The 16,590-nt window shown below is 39.4% G+C and overlaps 1 protein-coding gene across 8 annotated transcripts; it reads left to right on the forward strand.

Moving 5' to 3' along the window:
• The first annotated feature begins 1,911 nt into the window (after window positions 1–1,911).
• LOC103454552 (N-acetylglucosaminyl-phosphatidylinositol biosynthetic protein gpi1-like) lies at window positions 1,912–13,339 on the forward strand. 8 transcript variants are annotated; one of them, XR_011575348.1, is made up of 11 exons: window positions 1,913–2,186; window positions 2,364–2,660; window positions 2,785–2,925; window positions 3,011–3,114; window positions 3,208–3,429; window positions 4,068–4,562; window positions 6,565–6,767; window positions 6,858–7,225; window positions 11,617–12,032; window positions 12,167–12,260; window positions 12,338–12,650. XR_011575348.1 is itself a non-coding variant. In XM_008394147.4 (9 exons), exons 1-9 carry the CDS (start codon window positions 2,007–2,009, stop codon window positions 12,447–12,449), a joined length of 2,103 nt encoding a protein of 700 aa, XP_008392369.3. In that variant the 5' UTR covers window positions 1,913–2,006; the 3' UTR covers window positions 12,450–12,650. The 8 variants fall into 8 exon arrangements, 4 of the variants coding, with proteins under 4 accessions (XP_008392369.3, XP_070668126.1, XP_008392370.3 ...); XR_011575346.1 differs by lacking the exons at window positions 6,565–6,767; window positions 6,858–7,225 and adding an exon at window positions 4,892–4,935 and having other exon boundaries at window positions 1,912–2,186; window positions 2,322–2,660; XR_011575345.1 differs by lacking the exons at window positions 6,565–6,767; window positions 6,858–7,225 and adding an exon at window positions 12,777–13,339 and having other exon boundaries at window positions 1,915–2,186; window positions 2,322–2,660; window positions 12,338–12,622.
• Window positions 13,340–16,590: the final 3,251 nt, after the last annotated feature.

Consider the following 16,590-nt stretch of genomic DNA (forward strand, 5'->3'; position numbering starts at 1 on the left):
CGTGGTTCACCCCAATGTTTGGGCTACGTCCATATTGATATTGTATTTCTCTGTTTGTGAGAGGATTGAGAGGGAGATAGTGTGAGGATCCTCATGGCCTAGGAAATGGCCTCTAAGGGTGAGAGTGAGGCTCTCCTTAAGGGATGAGAGGCTTAAGGTTTGTGAGGGTGAAGAGGCCCTTTTATAGAATAAGGGCTCCTCCCATTTTTACATGCTTACCCCTCCATTTATTACATAATTACATTTAAGTCATCCGAGTATTTATACGAGGTCTAAATACGGAGACCCTAAGTATGGTATAAACCTCTAACACAACCTTATTAATTATCTGTCAATGATCATCTCCAACTCATTCGATTCGAACAACCGAAAATTAAGAATGGTTTATGAGAAGTAAAAATGAGTGCATAGATAGTACTACTCTTATAGAAAACCTCCCTGAGCCCACCTTATCCTTGTGGGTGGCTACGCCATTGTATACAATATATTTACGTTAAGGAGTGGAGAAATAAATTAAATATCGAACTCGTTATTTTTGAGATTCAAACCTATAACCTCTCAGTTATAAGTGAAGAGAAATATTATCAGACCGTAAAAATATAATAAGAAGCTTGAAATTAAACAAAATATGAAAAAGGACAACTCATGGAGATTTCTGTTTTTTTACATCAAACTAGTACATGGCCACACAACTTGTGTGTGAAATGTTTTGTTTTTGTTTTTAAAATTGAAGAAGAGAGGAAGAGAGTGAGAGAGAATGTGAGGGTGGGGAGAGATAGAGAAGTTTATTTTTCAATTTTTAATTTAAAAAAAATAGAGATGTTAAAATCACTTATAATTGTTGCTTAAACAAAAAACTAGTAAACTTTTGTTTTGTGAAATTACATTACTGCCCTTAATTTTTGTTGTTGTGATAGAATACTAAATAATCTTTTTACCCTCTCTTGATTGATAAAGAGGGTTATATTAATATCTATACTAATTAATAAAACCCTCTTTGTCAACCAAAAGAGGGTGAAAAGATAAATTAGTCTTCTATCACAAAAAAAATAATGGGCAATAATGTAATTTCATAGGTCCCAAATTTTACTGTTTTTTATTGAAGCCTCACCTATAGGTGATGTTAAAATACCTCCAATATTAAAAAAAAAACCCAAAAACAAAAACCTCCCACTCCCCCCGTTCTCTCTTTCTCCCTCTCTCCTTCTCATTTTCTAAAAAAATGTGTTCATACACACAAAGTGCGTAGGTAAATGCTAGTATAATTTAGATTAATCCGAACTATCCAGAAAGGAACTCAAAATTGGATACAAATGAGAGAGCACAATACCACATAACAAAGGACACTTTATACTTAAGCCTAAATCAGTTTAACAAAACATTTTCTTTATTGAAATAAAACAATGTGTTTACATTAAGGGGTAAATAATTTAGATCGTAGTATTAAATGATTGACTAAAACAAAGTTATAAGCATTTCAGGGTTATCAAAACACTTGTTAGATAAACACATATCAATGCTTCTTCATGAGGCACTTGAATTTTTAATAGGACTTCAACTTGATTATAATGAAAGTACTTTTACAAGTTTTACTATAAGCGCTTGTGAATAATTACGAGTGTGTTTGGAAATGTTTTTGAAATAACAGAAAACGCTTTTGATAGAAATATTTTTGAAACCAATACTTAGTAAAAATGCAAGTAAAACCTAAAAACGGTTTCACGAAAAGTAATTTTAATCATTTTAAAAACACTTCTAAACAATCATTTTTTTTTCTCTAGACAACTATTCTCAAATGAGAAATAAAAACAAAAGAAATTACCACTAATTTTGCTTTGTGTTTTTATTATTTTACCAAAAAAAGTTACCTCTAATTTTGTTTTGTGTTTTTATTATTTTTAGAATCAATATTGAAATACAGCGTCTTGGTCACTTCGTCTGCATCTCCACCCACGTCCCTGGGTTGTCTCCTATTCTCCCAGAAATCAGCAACCATACTCACAACGATGATGGGAAGGAGATGTAGGGTTTGGTGGCCAAAGCAACTATCATTGAGGAAACCATCGTCATCATCCTCTAATTTCTTGCTTGGTTGGTTCGTTTCTTCCTCTCCGTCTTCTCTCGACGTCGTCGTCGCTTTCGCGTGCACTGAGCTTGCGCTTTCTGGTATCCAATCAACCCTCCAGGTACATAAACGTCTTCAAATAATGAATGCTAATCAGATTTCGATAATTTATATCTGCAATTTATGTGGCTCGGTTTCAATCTGCTTCTTTGTTGATTAAATTTTGGGATGCAATGAATTTTTGCTTATTTTGTAGGGTTTGGGAAATTGGTACATTGAAATCATATATTGTTTTCAGGGAATTCTTCGCGACACGAATGGAAGGATGCCTGTGTTGCTTCAGGATAAGTCTATGATGTGTGTATTGGGTCAAATTTTTGAGGACCAAATAGAAGAAGATCAATCTCATTCTTCTTGTGGGTGCCACAAGCTCAGTGGATCAGTAGGACCATGTAGGGAAAATTTCGAGGGAAATGGTTATTGGATTCGGATGTTATGTGATCCTCAAGAACATATTGGAAAGGACATTACTTGGATTCCTAAACTGCATCACGTTCACTGGAATGGGAAGGTCGTGTCTCGATGTGATGTCCACGTATGTAAGTCGTGAATGCTTCAATGGCATGTGTCGGACTTTGTTTAACTGTTATCTTTTATAGTTGATCATCATGTGTATTTTTTGGTGATTAATATCCTGTTTTTCATTTGATCAAATTTAGCTAATATTATATGAGACTCCTACCTATGGTGCCCACCATTTCTCATTACATCCTTGGAATTCATTTGAGCAAGTGAGTGCGCCTATGAGAAAACCCAAATGGGTTGATGAACTTCACCAAAAGCAACCACTCCTTGATTTGGTAAGAGTTTTGTAAGAATTCTTTTGTAGATTGGGACTTTTCTTTGTTAATACACTGATACGCTATTTATATTGTTTAAATGCAGGATACAGTCATTCTGGCAATTAATAGCTCCGCTACCGCTGAAATTGTTTTTGAAAAATGCATAGGTCCCAAGACGTCTTTTGTGTGCTTTTCTACTGTTTACATGTATCTATTCACACATTCAGCCTCTCAACTACTTTTCCTTTTTATGCCCGGCATTATCTGCAGTATTTAAATGGCTATTCTGTGGCTTTTCAGGTTTCTGGGCTTCACATGGCAACTATTCGCCATGTCTGTGGCTTCATTATCCACTTTATTCTATGTCGTTCTTCAGTTTCTCTATAGCCTTCTGAATTATGCATCGGACTCATGTATAAACCTTATATTAGTAAAGGTATTCAGCAGCTCAAGGATAAATATCAGAATCCGTGGTTCTCAGATCTTGTATTGGCCGATCTTTCTTCAATATAATGGAATGAGGTAAGATGAAAATTTTAACTACAAATATGGAATATGTTTTGAATCCTGTGGAGTTGTCTGACTGATAAGTTGGGCATTAAATTCCCTTTCATTTGCATTCTAATTTTGGATAAAATTTATAAATCCAAACATTTATTAGATTTTGCTTCAGTTTGGTTTATAAGAAAATTTTCCTATTTATAAATTTTCTACCCTGCAAGTGTTCAGGGTTTTTTATCTGTACTTTGTAGGCTGAGATTTAGGTTTGGTTAAGACCATGATTGACCCGTTTACCTGATCTCTTCCATCAACTACTTTACTGCGTTGACAATAACCCTTTCATCTTCTCGTGTTACATTTAACCTTTTATATCCAATAGACATTTACTGATGAGTCTGTTTTGTATTGTTCCATCACCATTCTTGTGTTCCGTCACCATTTCTTTCTTTCTTTCTGGTATTTCCATCGCCATGTCTTAAGAAAAGACATGGAGCTAAAGGATGACTTGGCGCAAAACCGAGCGTGGTGGTGTTCTAGGATTCATATAGCTAACTTCACTTAGTAGGATAAGACTTTGTTGTTGTTGTGGTAGTAGGCTCCTCTTATTTCTTTCCTGAATAAACTGCAATTATTTCATCACCTTATTCTGGATTTGAAAGGTCGCTATCAAGTGTGGAATACGCGGAGAAAGCTGCATTGCATAAGCATTCCATGTGGTCAAGTTTAGCTGTTGATGTACTTCTGGGAAACTTGTTTGGTTTGGTACTGTTGTATCATGCAGAATCTGCTTGCATATGGATATTAAAATTTTCCAGTGACATTACAAATGAGTTATTGCGCTCAGGCTGTGTGTGGTTGATGGGGGTACCTGCAGGTTTTAAGTTAAACAATGAATTGGCAGAAGTTCTTGGGATGATTTCTTTAACTGCTATCCAGATTTGGTCTACCATTTGGATCTTTTTGGTGTCCCACTTTCTTTATTTCATTAGAGGACTTGCCATATCAGGAATCATTTTTGGGGTGACTATACCTGCTGCTTTGATAATCGACTTGATTGCTCTAGCAACGTTGCATGTGTCTACTCTTCATTGGTTGATATCGCTTTTATATTCAACTCAGATACAGGCATTAGCAGCTCTGTGGCGCCTTTTCAGGTATTATTTTGTGATGTCTTGTTCTTCCTTTTTCAGTTTTTAAAACTTCACACGACACCAGCTGCAGTAACTAAATACAGGATGTTTTTACTTTTTTTGCTTATTGTATACATGCGATAGGGTCATTTTTCTAACCAACCTATTTTCTATCCCTTAAGACATGTCATATGCTTATTCAGAACCTGCTGGTTGGACTTGTAGGTCTTTAATACATAGTTCTTCAGTCAAATTACACTTGTAGTTCCTGCAGTTTTGCCCATTTTCCAATTCCCTGTACTTTAAATATGTTTTAATTGAACCCTGGTATTTTGATTACATTTGCAATCCAGGACTAAATGTAGATCAGTCTGGCAACGTGAAAATTATATCATAGGTATGTTTTGAGACATCTACCACATCACCACTCCGTTAATTTATTAGATGCAGTTGTTTTGTCCTCAATTTGCAAATGTAGCAAAGGGATAGGCATGAAAGTGAAAATATTTAGAAGCACAGGGATTTATGTGGAAAGCAGGCTAAACTACAGGGAAAGTGTGACTTGACCTGGTTCTGCTATTAGCCAACCTTCCAATAAAGAGGCACTTCTGTTCCTGATTACTGTCGTTATGGAACTTTACTCGTTGGTTTAACCTTGGCCTTTTTATTTGTCTAGCTAGTTGCTACTGTGCTTTTATGTGGGGATTTGATTGTATAGTAGTATTAGATTTACCATATATGCAGCTGCCATCTGCAATAAGAATGCCCATAATGCTAAAAAATGAAATTGGAAACCCCGTAACAAGTGTGCTTTGAAGCATAATATATGTTTTTATGTATGCAGTCAAATTTTACCACAGTGCATCAGTCCGACAGCATGTTACTTTCAAGTGCATTGCATTTAGGCACTTTACTCCGTTTGCACTTTATTACGACATATTGAGCTAACAACTAGCGTGCACTCAAAACTGCAGTCACTTTATTAATATCACCTCTTGGTTCCTGTAGCAGAGTCATGTTCGTGTAAGCTAAAATGTTAAATCTTTGGATCCACTAACTTCTTGTATGTTTCCCTGTTGGGTTTTTGGCTCAAAATTAGGATACAACAACAACAACAACAACAACAAAGCCTTTTCCCACTAAGTGGGGTCGGCTATATGAATCCTAGAACGCCATTGCGCTCGGTTTTGTGTCATGTCCTCCGTTAGATCCAAGTACTCTAAGTCTTTTCTTAGGGTCTCTTCTAAAGTTTTCCTAGGTCTTCCTCTACCCCTTCGGCCCCGAACCTTTGTTCCGTAGTCACATCTTCGAACCGGAGCGTCAGTAGGCCTTCTTTGCACATGTGCAAACCACCGTAACCGATTTTCTCTCATCTTTCCTTCAACTTCGGCTACTCCTACTTTACCTCGGATATCCTCATTCACAATCTTATCCTTTCTCGTGTGCCCACACATCCCACGAAGCATCCTTATCTCCGCTACACCCATTTTGTGTACGTGTTGATGCTTCACAGCCCAACATTCTGTGCCATACAACATCGCTGGCCTTATTGCCGTCCTATAAAATTTTCCTTTGAGCTTCAGTGACCTACGACGGTCACACAACACGCCGGATGCACTCTTACACTTCATCCATCCAGCTTGTATTCTATGGTTGAGATATCCATCTAATTCTCCGTTCTCTTGCAAGATAGATCCTAGGTAGCGAAAACGGTCGCTTTTTGTGATCTTCGCTAGATTGCTCCGGTCATTAGTGTGGATAAGTATATAAATGGATAGAGATAGGAAAGCAAACACCAGATGTACATGGTTCACCCATATTGGCTACGTCCACGAAATAGAGGAGTTCTCATTAATTGTGAAGGGTTTACACAAGTACATAGGTTCAAACTCTCTTTTAGTGAGTACAAGTGAATGATTTAATACAAATGACATTAGGAAATATTGTGGGAGAATGATCTCGTAATCACGAAACTTCTAAGTTCCGGAGTGTGGTATCGTCTTGACTTGCCTTATCTGTCTCGTAGGTAGATGTGGCATCTTCTCTGAAAGTACTCTTCCTCCATCCAGGGGTGGTATCTTTAACTGGTGGAGATGCACAAGGTAATGTATCAATTTCACTTGAAGCTTACTTGTAGTTTCAGGCTTGGTCAAGCGCGATACCAACCGTGTAGTAGGAGTCCTCCAAGTCGCCGAGCTAGGGGATCTGCTGAAAGAGGTGACAGACAAGGTAAGCAATCAAAGCTCCAAGCAATCAGTCCCAGATCAGAACTTTGATTTCGAGTTCCAGCTGATTGTTCACATTCTCCCTATCTTGCAGGCAGCATGAAGGATAAAGAGAAGAAAAATGAGAAGAGATGATATGGGATACTTTTGCTTTTGAAGAAGTAACTTTCCACAGGCTTATTCTTGAACTGGGCTGGAGGGTTTTCTGGTTTCCTCATAAGGCCGACTGAAGAATTTGAGGGTCAAAACAAGTCCATCAAATCTATAGTACATTCGACCCTGCTGATATGGGATACTTTTGCTTTTGACAGAGTAGTGGATGTATCGGCACGTGTGCTGTTACGCTTGTCTCCACATGCTTCCTTGTATCCTTCTCACTTGCCCTATATGTTCCTCAGGCAGATGCGGTATCTTCCCTGGAAGCATAAGATGTTGAAGATGAGTACTCGAGAGTAATGCCAGGTAAGTAATCAAGTAAGGGGTTCCAGGCAGTCAGTTCCTGACTGGAAGCTTGATTCCAAGTGTTGACTGATTGCTCTCTTTCTCCTTGTCTTGCAGGTAAGAACAAGGCCAAAGGAAAAGACAGGGAAAAAACATGATATGGGATACTCTTGCTTTTAACCCTGATGATATGAAATATTCTTGCTCTAGTATAGCTTATTTGCAGAGGTATTATCGGGGGGAAAGAAAGCTGAATATTTCGAAAGGCTTCTTTGGGAATGCCCTCTCAGATATGAGGAAGGGTTGAGCATTTTTGCAGGTCTGCCTGTCTGTTGGGGATGGAGGTCAACATATATAGGAGTCTCCCTAACAACAAGTAGTAATGCTATTCCTTTACCCTGCTTGGTCATAACACGGTAGTGGGAGCTGCCAGCTTCACATGTTTTAACTCTGTCAGAGCACTTTGAAAAAGTGGTATGTGGTATCTGGAAAGCTGATGTTGCATGTAAAGATTACAGACAAGCTTTATCCAAGGAGATCCGGCTCTTGAAGTTGGGAAAGTGGTGCCTCTTCGGTTTTCGAACAAGCAATCCTGTCGAAGATCTGGCTCTCGAGATTCGGAGAACGATGCCTTTTCGATTTTTGAGAAAGCAATCCTGCTAGGGGTTTGGCTCTCGAGATTCGGAGAGCGGTGTCTCTTCGATTTTTGAGAAAGTAATCATGTTGGGAGTCTAGCTCTCGAGATTCGGAGGGCGGTGCCTCTTCGATTTTGGAGCAAGCAATCTTGTTGAGAGTGTTTTCTCGAAAGTGAGAAAATGTTGGGCATGTTTGCTAGTCTATCTTGCCACGAAGCACAGAGGTTGACACACAGGGACTTTCCAATTATCCAGCAGTGGTACTGTTCCTTTACCCTTGTGGGTAATAATATGGTAGCTAGATCTTCAAAATTTATGTGTCTAAACTTTGTTAGTGCTGTTTCTTTGCTATTCTTTTACCCTTCTTGGTCAGAGCGGTGTAGTGGGAGCTGCAAGCTTCACGTGTCTCAACTTTGTCAGAGAACTTTGGCAAAGTTATCTGTGGTACCCATGAGCTAATGTTGCGTGTGGGAAGTGGGTGATTGAACAGTAAGATTCATGTGCTTTCTACTTCACCAGAAATCTTCGACATAATGCCCATAATTTCCGCAAAGCTGACAGGTGCTGACAAGGCTGGAAAAGTAGGTGCCTCTTCGATTTCTGAGATCGGCCCTCGTGGTCTCTGAGCAGCCCAGCTTTTGAGAAAGCAAGCGCCTCTTCGATTTCTGAGATCGGCCTTCGTGGTATTTGAGCAGCCCAACTTTTGAGAAGGCGAACGTCTCGTGGTCTCTGAGTAGCCCAGCTTTTGAGAAAGCAAACGCCTCTTCGATTTTTGAAGTTCCGTCGAGTGCAAATTTTTATAGAGGCTGACATTAAGTTCCAAAGCACACTTGAATCTCCACCAGTAGAAGCTCCATTCTTGCACTTCTAAGATCTTGATTTGTCCGACCTCTTCTCTCTTCAACACCTTTGAAAATGTCTGGCCCCTCCGACCGTCGTTTTGACTTGAACCTTGTTGAAGAGGCAGCCACGCCTTCTCCAGACAACATATGGTGCCCATCCTTCGTCTCCCCTACTGGTCCTCTTACCATTGGGGATTCCGTGATGAAGAATGATATGATCGCTGCGGTAGTGGCCAGGAACCTTCTCACTCCCAAAGATAACAGACTACTTGCCAAACGGTCTGATGAGTTGGCTGTTAAGGATTCTCTAGCTCTCAGTGTTCAGTGTGCAGGTTCTGTGTCTAACATGGCCCAACGCCTATTTGCTCGAACCCGCCAAGTTGAATCATTGGCGGCTGAAGTGATGAGTCTCAAACAGGAGATTAGAGGGCTCAAGCATGAGAATAAACAGTTGCACCGGCTCGCACATGACTATGCTACAAACATGAATAGGAAGCTTGACCAGATGAAGGAATCTGATGGTCAGGTTTTACTTGATCATCAGAGATTTGTGGGTTTGTTCCAAAGGCATTTATTGTCTTCGTCTTCTGGGGCTGTACCGCGTAATGAAGCTCCAAATGATCAACCTCTGCTGCCTCCTCCTTCTAGGGTTCTGTCCAGTACTGAGGCTCCAAATGATCCCCCTCCAGTGCCTGCTCTTTCTGGGGCTCTACCGACTGCTGAGACTTCTTCTAAGCAACCTTTGTGAAGGCTCCCTCTTGTTTGTTTATTTTGACTCATGTATATGTACATATTTGTGACTTATCGGGGATATCAATAAATAGCTTTCCTTCATTTCAACGTATTGTGTTAAATACACCAAAGCCTTCTTCGCTAAGTTCTCTGAATTTTCTTTTGTTGAAGCTTGTATGTTGAAGCTTTGTGAGTGGAGCATGTAGGTTGAGGTAGTATTCCCTTAATTTCCCGAGTGAGGAAAACTTCTCGGTTGGAGACTTGGAAAATCCAAGTCACTGAGTGGGATCGGCTATATGAATCTTTCAACGCCATTGTGCTCGGTCCTGTGTCATGTCCTCCGTTAGATCCAAGTACTCTAAGTCTTTTCTTAGAGTCTCTTCCAAAGTTTTCCTAGGTCTTCCTCTACCCCTTCGGCCCTGAACCTCTGTCCCATAGTCGCATATTCTAATCGGAGCGTCAGTAGGCTTTCTTTGCACATGTCCAAACCACTGTAACTGATTTTCTCTCATCTTTCCTTCAATTTCGGCTACTCCTACTTTACCCCGGATATCCTCATTCCTAATCTTATCCTTTCTTGTGTGCCCACACATCCAACGAAGCATCCTCATCTCCGCTACACCCATTTTGTGTACGTGTTGATGCTTCACCGCTCAACATTCTATGCCATACAGCATCGCCGGCCTTGTTGCCGTTCTATAAAATTTTCCCTTGAGCTTCAGTGGCATACGGCGGTCACACAACACGCCGGATGCACTCTTCCACTTCATCCATCCAGCTTGTATTCTATGGTTGAGATCTCCATCTAATTCTCCGTTCTTTTGCAAGATAGATCCTAGGTAACGAAAACGATCGCTCTTTGGTATTTCTTGATCTCCGATCCTCACCCCTAACTCGTTTTGGCTTCCATTTGCACTGAACTTGCACTCTATATATTCTGTCTTTGATCGGCTTAGGCGAAGACCTTTAGATTCCAACACTTCTCTCCAAAGGTTAAGCTTTGCATTTACCCCTTCCTGAGTTTCATCTATCAACACTATATCGTCTGCGAAAAGCATACACCAAGGAATATCATCTTGAATATGTCCTGTTAACTCATCCATTACCAACGCAAAAAGGTAAGGACTTAAGGATGAGCCTTGATGTAATCTTACAGTTATGGGAAAGCTTTCGGTTTGTCCTTCATGAGTTCTTACGGCAGTCTTTGCTTCTTCATACATATCCTTTATAGCTTGGATATATGCTACTCGTACTCCTTTCTTCTCTAAAATCCTCCAAAGAATGTCTTTTGGGACCCTATCATACGCTTTTCTATGCTTAGGTTTGTGTTACCTATTTGGTTTTGGTGTCCTATTTGGGTTTGGTTTTGACTTCTTAGTTAGTTTCCTTGGTGGAGAGTGTTTGTTAATTACCTATTTGATTAGGATTTGGATTTATTTCCTATTAGGATTCCTATTGTAATTTAAGTCCTATGCACTATAAATAGGACCTTAGGGTTAGTGTATTTTAGGTGGCTCATTCGTGTGACAATTTGGTGAGAGTCAATTTGTGAGTTTGTGAGTTAGAGAGCAATTTGGGAGAATCTTCTCCGTTAGTTTTGGGTTCTCTACTCATTTGGTTTAGGGTTTGTAATTTGTGGGATTTGGGTTGTGAGAGTTTAAACACTCTTTTGTAATCTCCGTTTGTTTAGTAAAATTCCTCGCCGTGCTTCACCCGTGGAGTAGGCTTTACGCTGAACCACGTAAATCTCTTGTGTTAGTTTGAGATTGTTTGTTTTAGCTTTCACCTACGACATTGATATTTGGTACTTTGTTATAATTCGCTTCCGTTTGCGCATAAAAGTACAACATTCCCTTTATAATATTGCTGTGTTTTTTATATCTATTTATCTGTTGATATACTCATATATGTATGGAATAATGTCTGTATGTATATTCCCATAATAATATACAATGTACGCCCATACAAGACATGCTTGTCTATATTGTATTGTAGTTAATTTTGTTATAATTAATTGACTTAAATTGCTATTTTCTGAGAAAAGCTCCCTTTTTATTGCGCACCTGACCACAATTCAATTATAAATTTAGAATTTCAATTGTATATTGCTGGTGAAGGTATAAGTAAAATATGTCCTTTATCAGTAATTGTTTTGCTGTTTTACTACATCTAGGTGCTCATGTACTTACTGGATGTTTTTCAGGGGCCGAAAGTGGAATCCTCTTCGTCAGAGATTAGATAGCTATGACTATACTGTCAAGCAGCACATCGTTGGATCTCTTCTGTTCACACCACTCCTACTTCTATTACCGACAACTTCTGTTTTCTACATCTTTTTTACCATTATGAACACAACTATCAGCCTTATGTGTATACTGATTGAAGTCACTATATCTTTCATTCATGCCACACCATATATCAAAATTTTCCTTTGGTTGGTGAGGCCGAGAAGATTTCCATCTGGGATATGGTTTGAAATTGTATCTGTTTGGAGTGGTGGAATTGATTCTCCTAGTGATATTAATTCACCGTCAGAGAAACTGCAGCCCGGAAAGGGCCTCACCGGAGAAAAATCATCTGTGGTGGTTTCATTTCTTCATAGTAACTTCTTGACTGTAGGTGAGAGCTTGATCTCTGTCTAGTGCATTAGTGATATTTCTGTAGTCTACTGTATCTCAAGTCTGAAAGTTTCACATGTTAATTACTCGGTCTTGGCTTTTCTCGTAACTATATTGATGGAATATATATACCAGGACAAATAGTCATGCCTCACTACAACAAGGTTCTTTCTGGGAAACCTCGGACATTGGTTGCCACTGCAGCTTATGGAGTCCTCACTGGCAGACGGTGAGTTGAAAATTGAATTCAAATTTGATCGTTTTCATGGCTGTTTTAATTTTAAATTTTTAATAAATTGATTCCAGGATTCCATCTTCAATTGGAACTGATCTTCCAACATTTCCGTGGATGCTAATCTCCTACAAAGAGTATTGGCGTCTCTGCCGCGATTCAGTTCTTGTATGCTACAGAGCGTGACATGTAACCAGTCTTGCTGCTGCCAGTTAACACCTAACTGCATTTATTTAACCTAACCTGAAATTTTGTTCTCCCATGTAAACCAATTTTTCTGTTCATCGATTTGTTTAGGACCGTACAGGCAACATATCCGATTCAATTTTGAAGGATTGTAGGATGAAGGGTTTTTTTTGGTAAATGAAAACCAAGTTATTTTTTAAATTTGTTATAGTTAATTCATCTGTTTCATCTAAAATGTCTGCTCTGTTGCGTAATTGACGTGATTCAAGTCTCAGGCGATCGGAAGTGTGCTGTTGGTTGATTCTGACCTAAGATAATTGATAACAGGTGTGGACGGTTCAACTGGGATGAATTGAGCTATAACACTGCTTGTCTCCTTTCAGTGGGGTCATCACCTGCAGTTGCAAGTCACGGGCCGACGCCCATACCTGGATAATTGATAACAGGTGTTAACGGTTCGGTCGAGAATAAAAATGTGCCGGGGAGAATTTCCATTGCACTAACATCGAGTGACAGAGCTATTGTTGGGCTTAGTTAGGTCACAATTCAGCCGGCAGAGAGCTAACTGAAAAGCAGACAGAAACGTTACGAAATGCTTTTACACTTGGAAGCTTCATGTTCTGCCTAAGTTGCAGATCTCAAGTGAAGACCAGTACTTTCGTAAAGAAGCAAAACCCACACGTTTCAAGGCTATGATTGCTGCATAAAACTGAGTTGATGCCGACCTACATTTATTCTTGTTTTGTTTCCTTGTGCGAAAAGCTTACTATGCTCTAGATCAAAAGATGGCTGGACATGTGGTTAAATCTCCCAATTTTAAGTGTATTTTATTTTTTGAAATTGTGACATGACAAAAATGCCTCTTAAGGTAATTATTGACTTGTTGTTGACTTTCGTGCTTGTGATACATACGAGTGTTCTAAAAATCAGCCTAGGCGGCCGCCTAGGTGTTAGACAGCGATCAGCCACGTCAGCCATCATATTAACATTTGGGATCTCCATTAGATATGCTCTTTTATGTTTTAAAGTCAAAATTTAATGGACTTGTCCACCCAATTTGAAAAGTCCAAAATGAACTCAATGAATCTATATGGACCTTTGGGCATTTCTGAGGTGCAGACCTTAGAAATAGACCTTGCGTGCAGACGGGAATAAGACAGTCTTGATTTGTTGAGCTCACGGTAGAACTCGATTGGTGTGATATAAAGGAATTAAATTATTTTTAATTATTTTCTTCACTAGGTATCTTTTATTTGGAGAGAAAAGGGGGGGGGGGGGGGGACTGAGAGTTCGCACGTTTAAGAGGGAAAGAGACAGAGTGTGAGCTGGGGTGAGGATTGTATTTGAGGTGGATTGAAGTTGCGTTGCGATTGTGACCCAATCATGTTATACCGTTAATTTTTTTTTTCTTCATTAGGCATCTTGTTGCCAGAGAGAAAGGGGTAGGTGGGTAGTTGAGGTAATATTGGTGCGCTGAAGAGGGAAAAAGAGGCTGAGAGGGAGCTGAGCTGAAGAACCGATTTTAGCTGGATTGAAATTGCGTTGTGGCGGTGACCTAGTAATCTTATACCTTTAATTCTTTTGGTTTACTAGATTTTTTTTCTTTTTAATTTTTAATTTTTTTTTTGTCATTAAGAGAGGGAGAGATTAGGGTTGTCTTCGTCGAGAAAGAGAGGCGGAGAGAGGGAGGTGGTGAAGAGTGTCAAGGTTCGATTTCATGTGAAGTTGTGCTTGTGTTGAAGTTGACAATGGTGGTTCATCCAGAAGCTGTGAAGAAACCAAGATTGTGAAGGTGACTTTTTGAAGAATTTTAGAACCTCTGGTATAATCAATTTCCATTCCATTTCGGTTTGTACAATTCTGGGATTTTACTTAGTCAAAATCGTGAAATTGGATATTAGATACATATGTGCAAAACTTGTGCTGGGTTGTGATAAGTGGTGTAGATTGGTAGTAGGTAGACATAGAAGTGTAATTCGATGGGGATGAGTTAGAAACAGACGAAATTGTGATGGAAAGAGAGGATGTAGATATGGGGGATCAATGTGGTGCAAGGAGGGTTGAATTAGTTTTTTCTAACGGTAGATGATGAGTTGAAATTGAAATTAAAAATGGAGTTTGAGCCATTGGATGAAGGGTATGCTTTTTACAACAATTATGCACTTGTAGCGGGGTTTGAGATTCATGAGTATAGTAGTAAAAAGTCCAGGTACAGTGAAAGTTGGTTATGAAATTGTTTGTTACAAACAAGGCAAGAAGAGGGTGGATGCTAATCCCATACCTAATATGAAAGGTAGGAGGGGAGATGCTAGAACTGAGTGCAAAGGCGAAACTTGCGATGAATAAGGGAATTGGTTGTGAAACATTTGGTGTAATAGTTTTCAATGATTGACAAAAGCACCCTATGTCAAGTGCATCACACTTATTTAGATCACTTCGTTGAGTTTTAGAGGCAATGAGGGTGATGATTGAACAATGTGCATAGGACAATATTCCAATAAGTAAACAAGTGGGTTTATTGGAGGTGCAAAATGGAGGAATTAGAAATATTGGTTGCACCCCCAAGAATATGTATAACGTTGAACAACAACTGCGAACTCATCTAATCAGGCATAATGCGAAAATGTTGAAAGAGCATTTTGAGGATGAGAAAGAGAAAAATGATTCATTTTATTTCAAGATAGAGATTGATGAAGGTGGGACACTTAAGAATTCATTTTGGGCGGATGCTAAGTCATGACGTGTTTATTGCCATTTTGGTGATGTGATTGTGTTTGACACCACTTGCAATACCAATGTGCACGGGATGATGCTTGCTCCTTTGTTAGGAGTTAATAACCACGGTTAAACCATGGTATTGGGTTGTGCATTTTGAAAAATGAAAAAACCACGATCTTTAAGTAGTTGTTTGAAGAAATGCTTAAATCTTAACTGAGTGAGTCGCCAAATGTCATAACTATAGATCAAGATGAAGTTATAGCAAGGGTTAATGTCAGCAAACTACCAACCACCTTTCATCGGTACTGCATATGACATATTATTAATAAGTTCAATGACAAGGGTTGGGTTGAGGACGTTTTCAAGGATTGCATGCTTGCATATGAGATATTGAAAGCAAAGAAGAATTTGAGGCAAGGTGGAAGGTGTTGGTAGAAGAACATGAACTGGTTCATAAAACGTGGCTTAAGAACATTTATAAGTTGCGTGCAAGGTTTCAACATTTTGTAAGCATGCTTTTTAGTCGAAATGTCAAATAGTCAACGTGCCGAGAGTTGTCATTCTTTTTTCAAGCAATATGTGCATATGAAGCACTCTTTGATTGAATTCATCATTCCATTAAATCGAGCTCTTAGACGGCAACGTCAGAAAGAGGTGGTTGGTGACCTTAATGATGAAAACCGTGCCCTTCCATTGCAGCTTTGCACCTCAGTGGAAACTAAATTGGCCAAATTGTACACACGATTTATGTTCGAAAAATTTTAAGTGAGGAATTGAAGAGTTCGACTTATTTCTTGAGGGAGCAGTGGTGGGATGGCAATAAGGCATTGTACAAAGTACTTGAGAGTGCTGCAGGGTGACAAAGATGAAGAGGTTGGTGGTTGATACGATCTCGGGATATGCTAAATGCAGCTGCAAATAGATGAAGTTTTGGGGACTTCCTTGTTGACACATATTTGTCGATTTGAGAATGGAACAAATAGAGTTGTTACCGGAACGTTACATACTGAAAAGGTGGCTTCAAGTCGCCAAATCCGGCATTGTTTTTTACACTGGAGGGAAAGAAGTGGGCAAACACGCCGACAATTCTATCTTGTTCAAAAGAGCTCAGTTTTCAATAAAAGTTTCAGATTTAATTAGCAAGGCGTTGATGCTGGAGGAAGGTACCCAACTTCTATCCCGGGCTTTGAAATCATAGGATATGAAGCTCAACTCTTTAGGTGGTGTTAATAGCAGTGGGCAAACGGGCCTTGTACCTGCGGGTTGGGGGGAGGGTCCATACTGTTCCGGGCGGGTACAAATATTGTAAACTCAAAATGGGGTGGGGTGGATCCCAATATATGAGAAAATGGGCCCCGGGCCCAGACTGATTCAATTGTCCATTATATGAGATTAAATCTTCACCATGTATTTCTTAAACATT

Source organism: Malus domestica, chromosome 14, assembly GCF_042453785.1.
Source record: "Malus domestica chromosome 14, GDT2T_hap1".
In the NCBI taxonomy this organism is placed as follows: domain Eukaryota; kingdom Viridiplantae; phylum Streptophyta; class Magnoliopsida; order Rosales; family Rosaceae; genus Malus; species Malus domestica.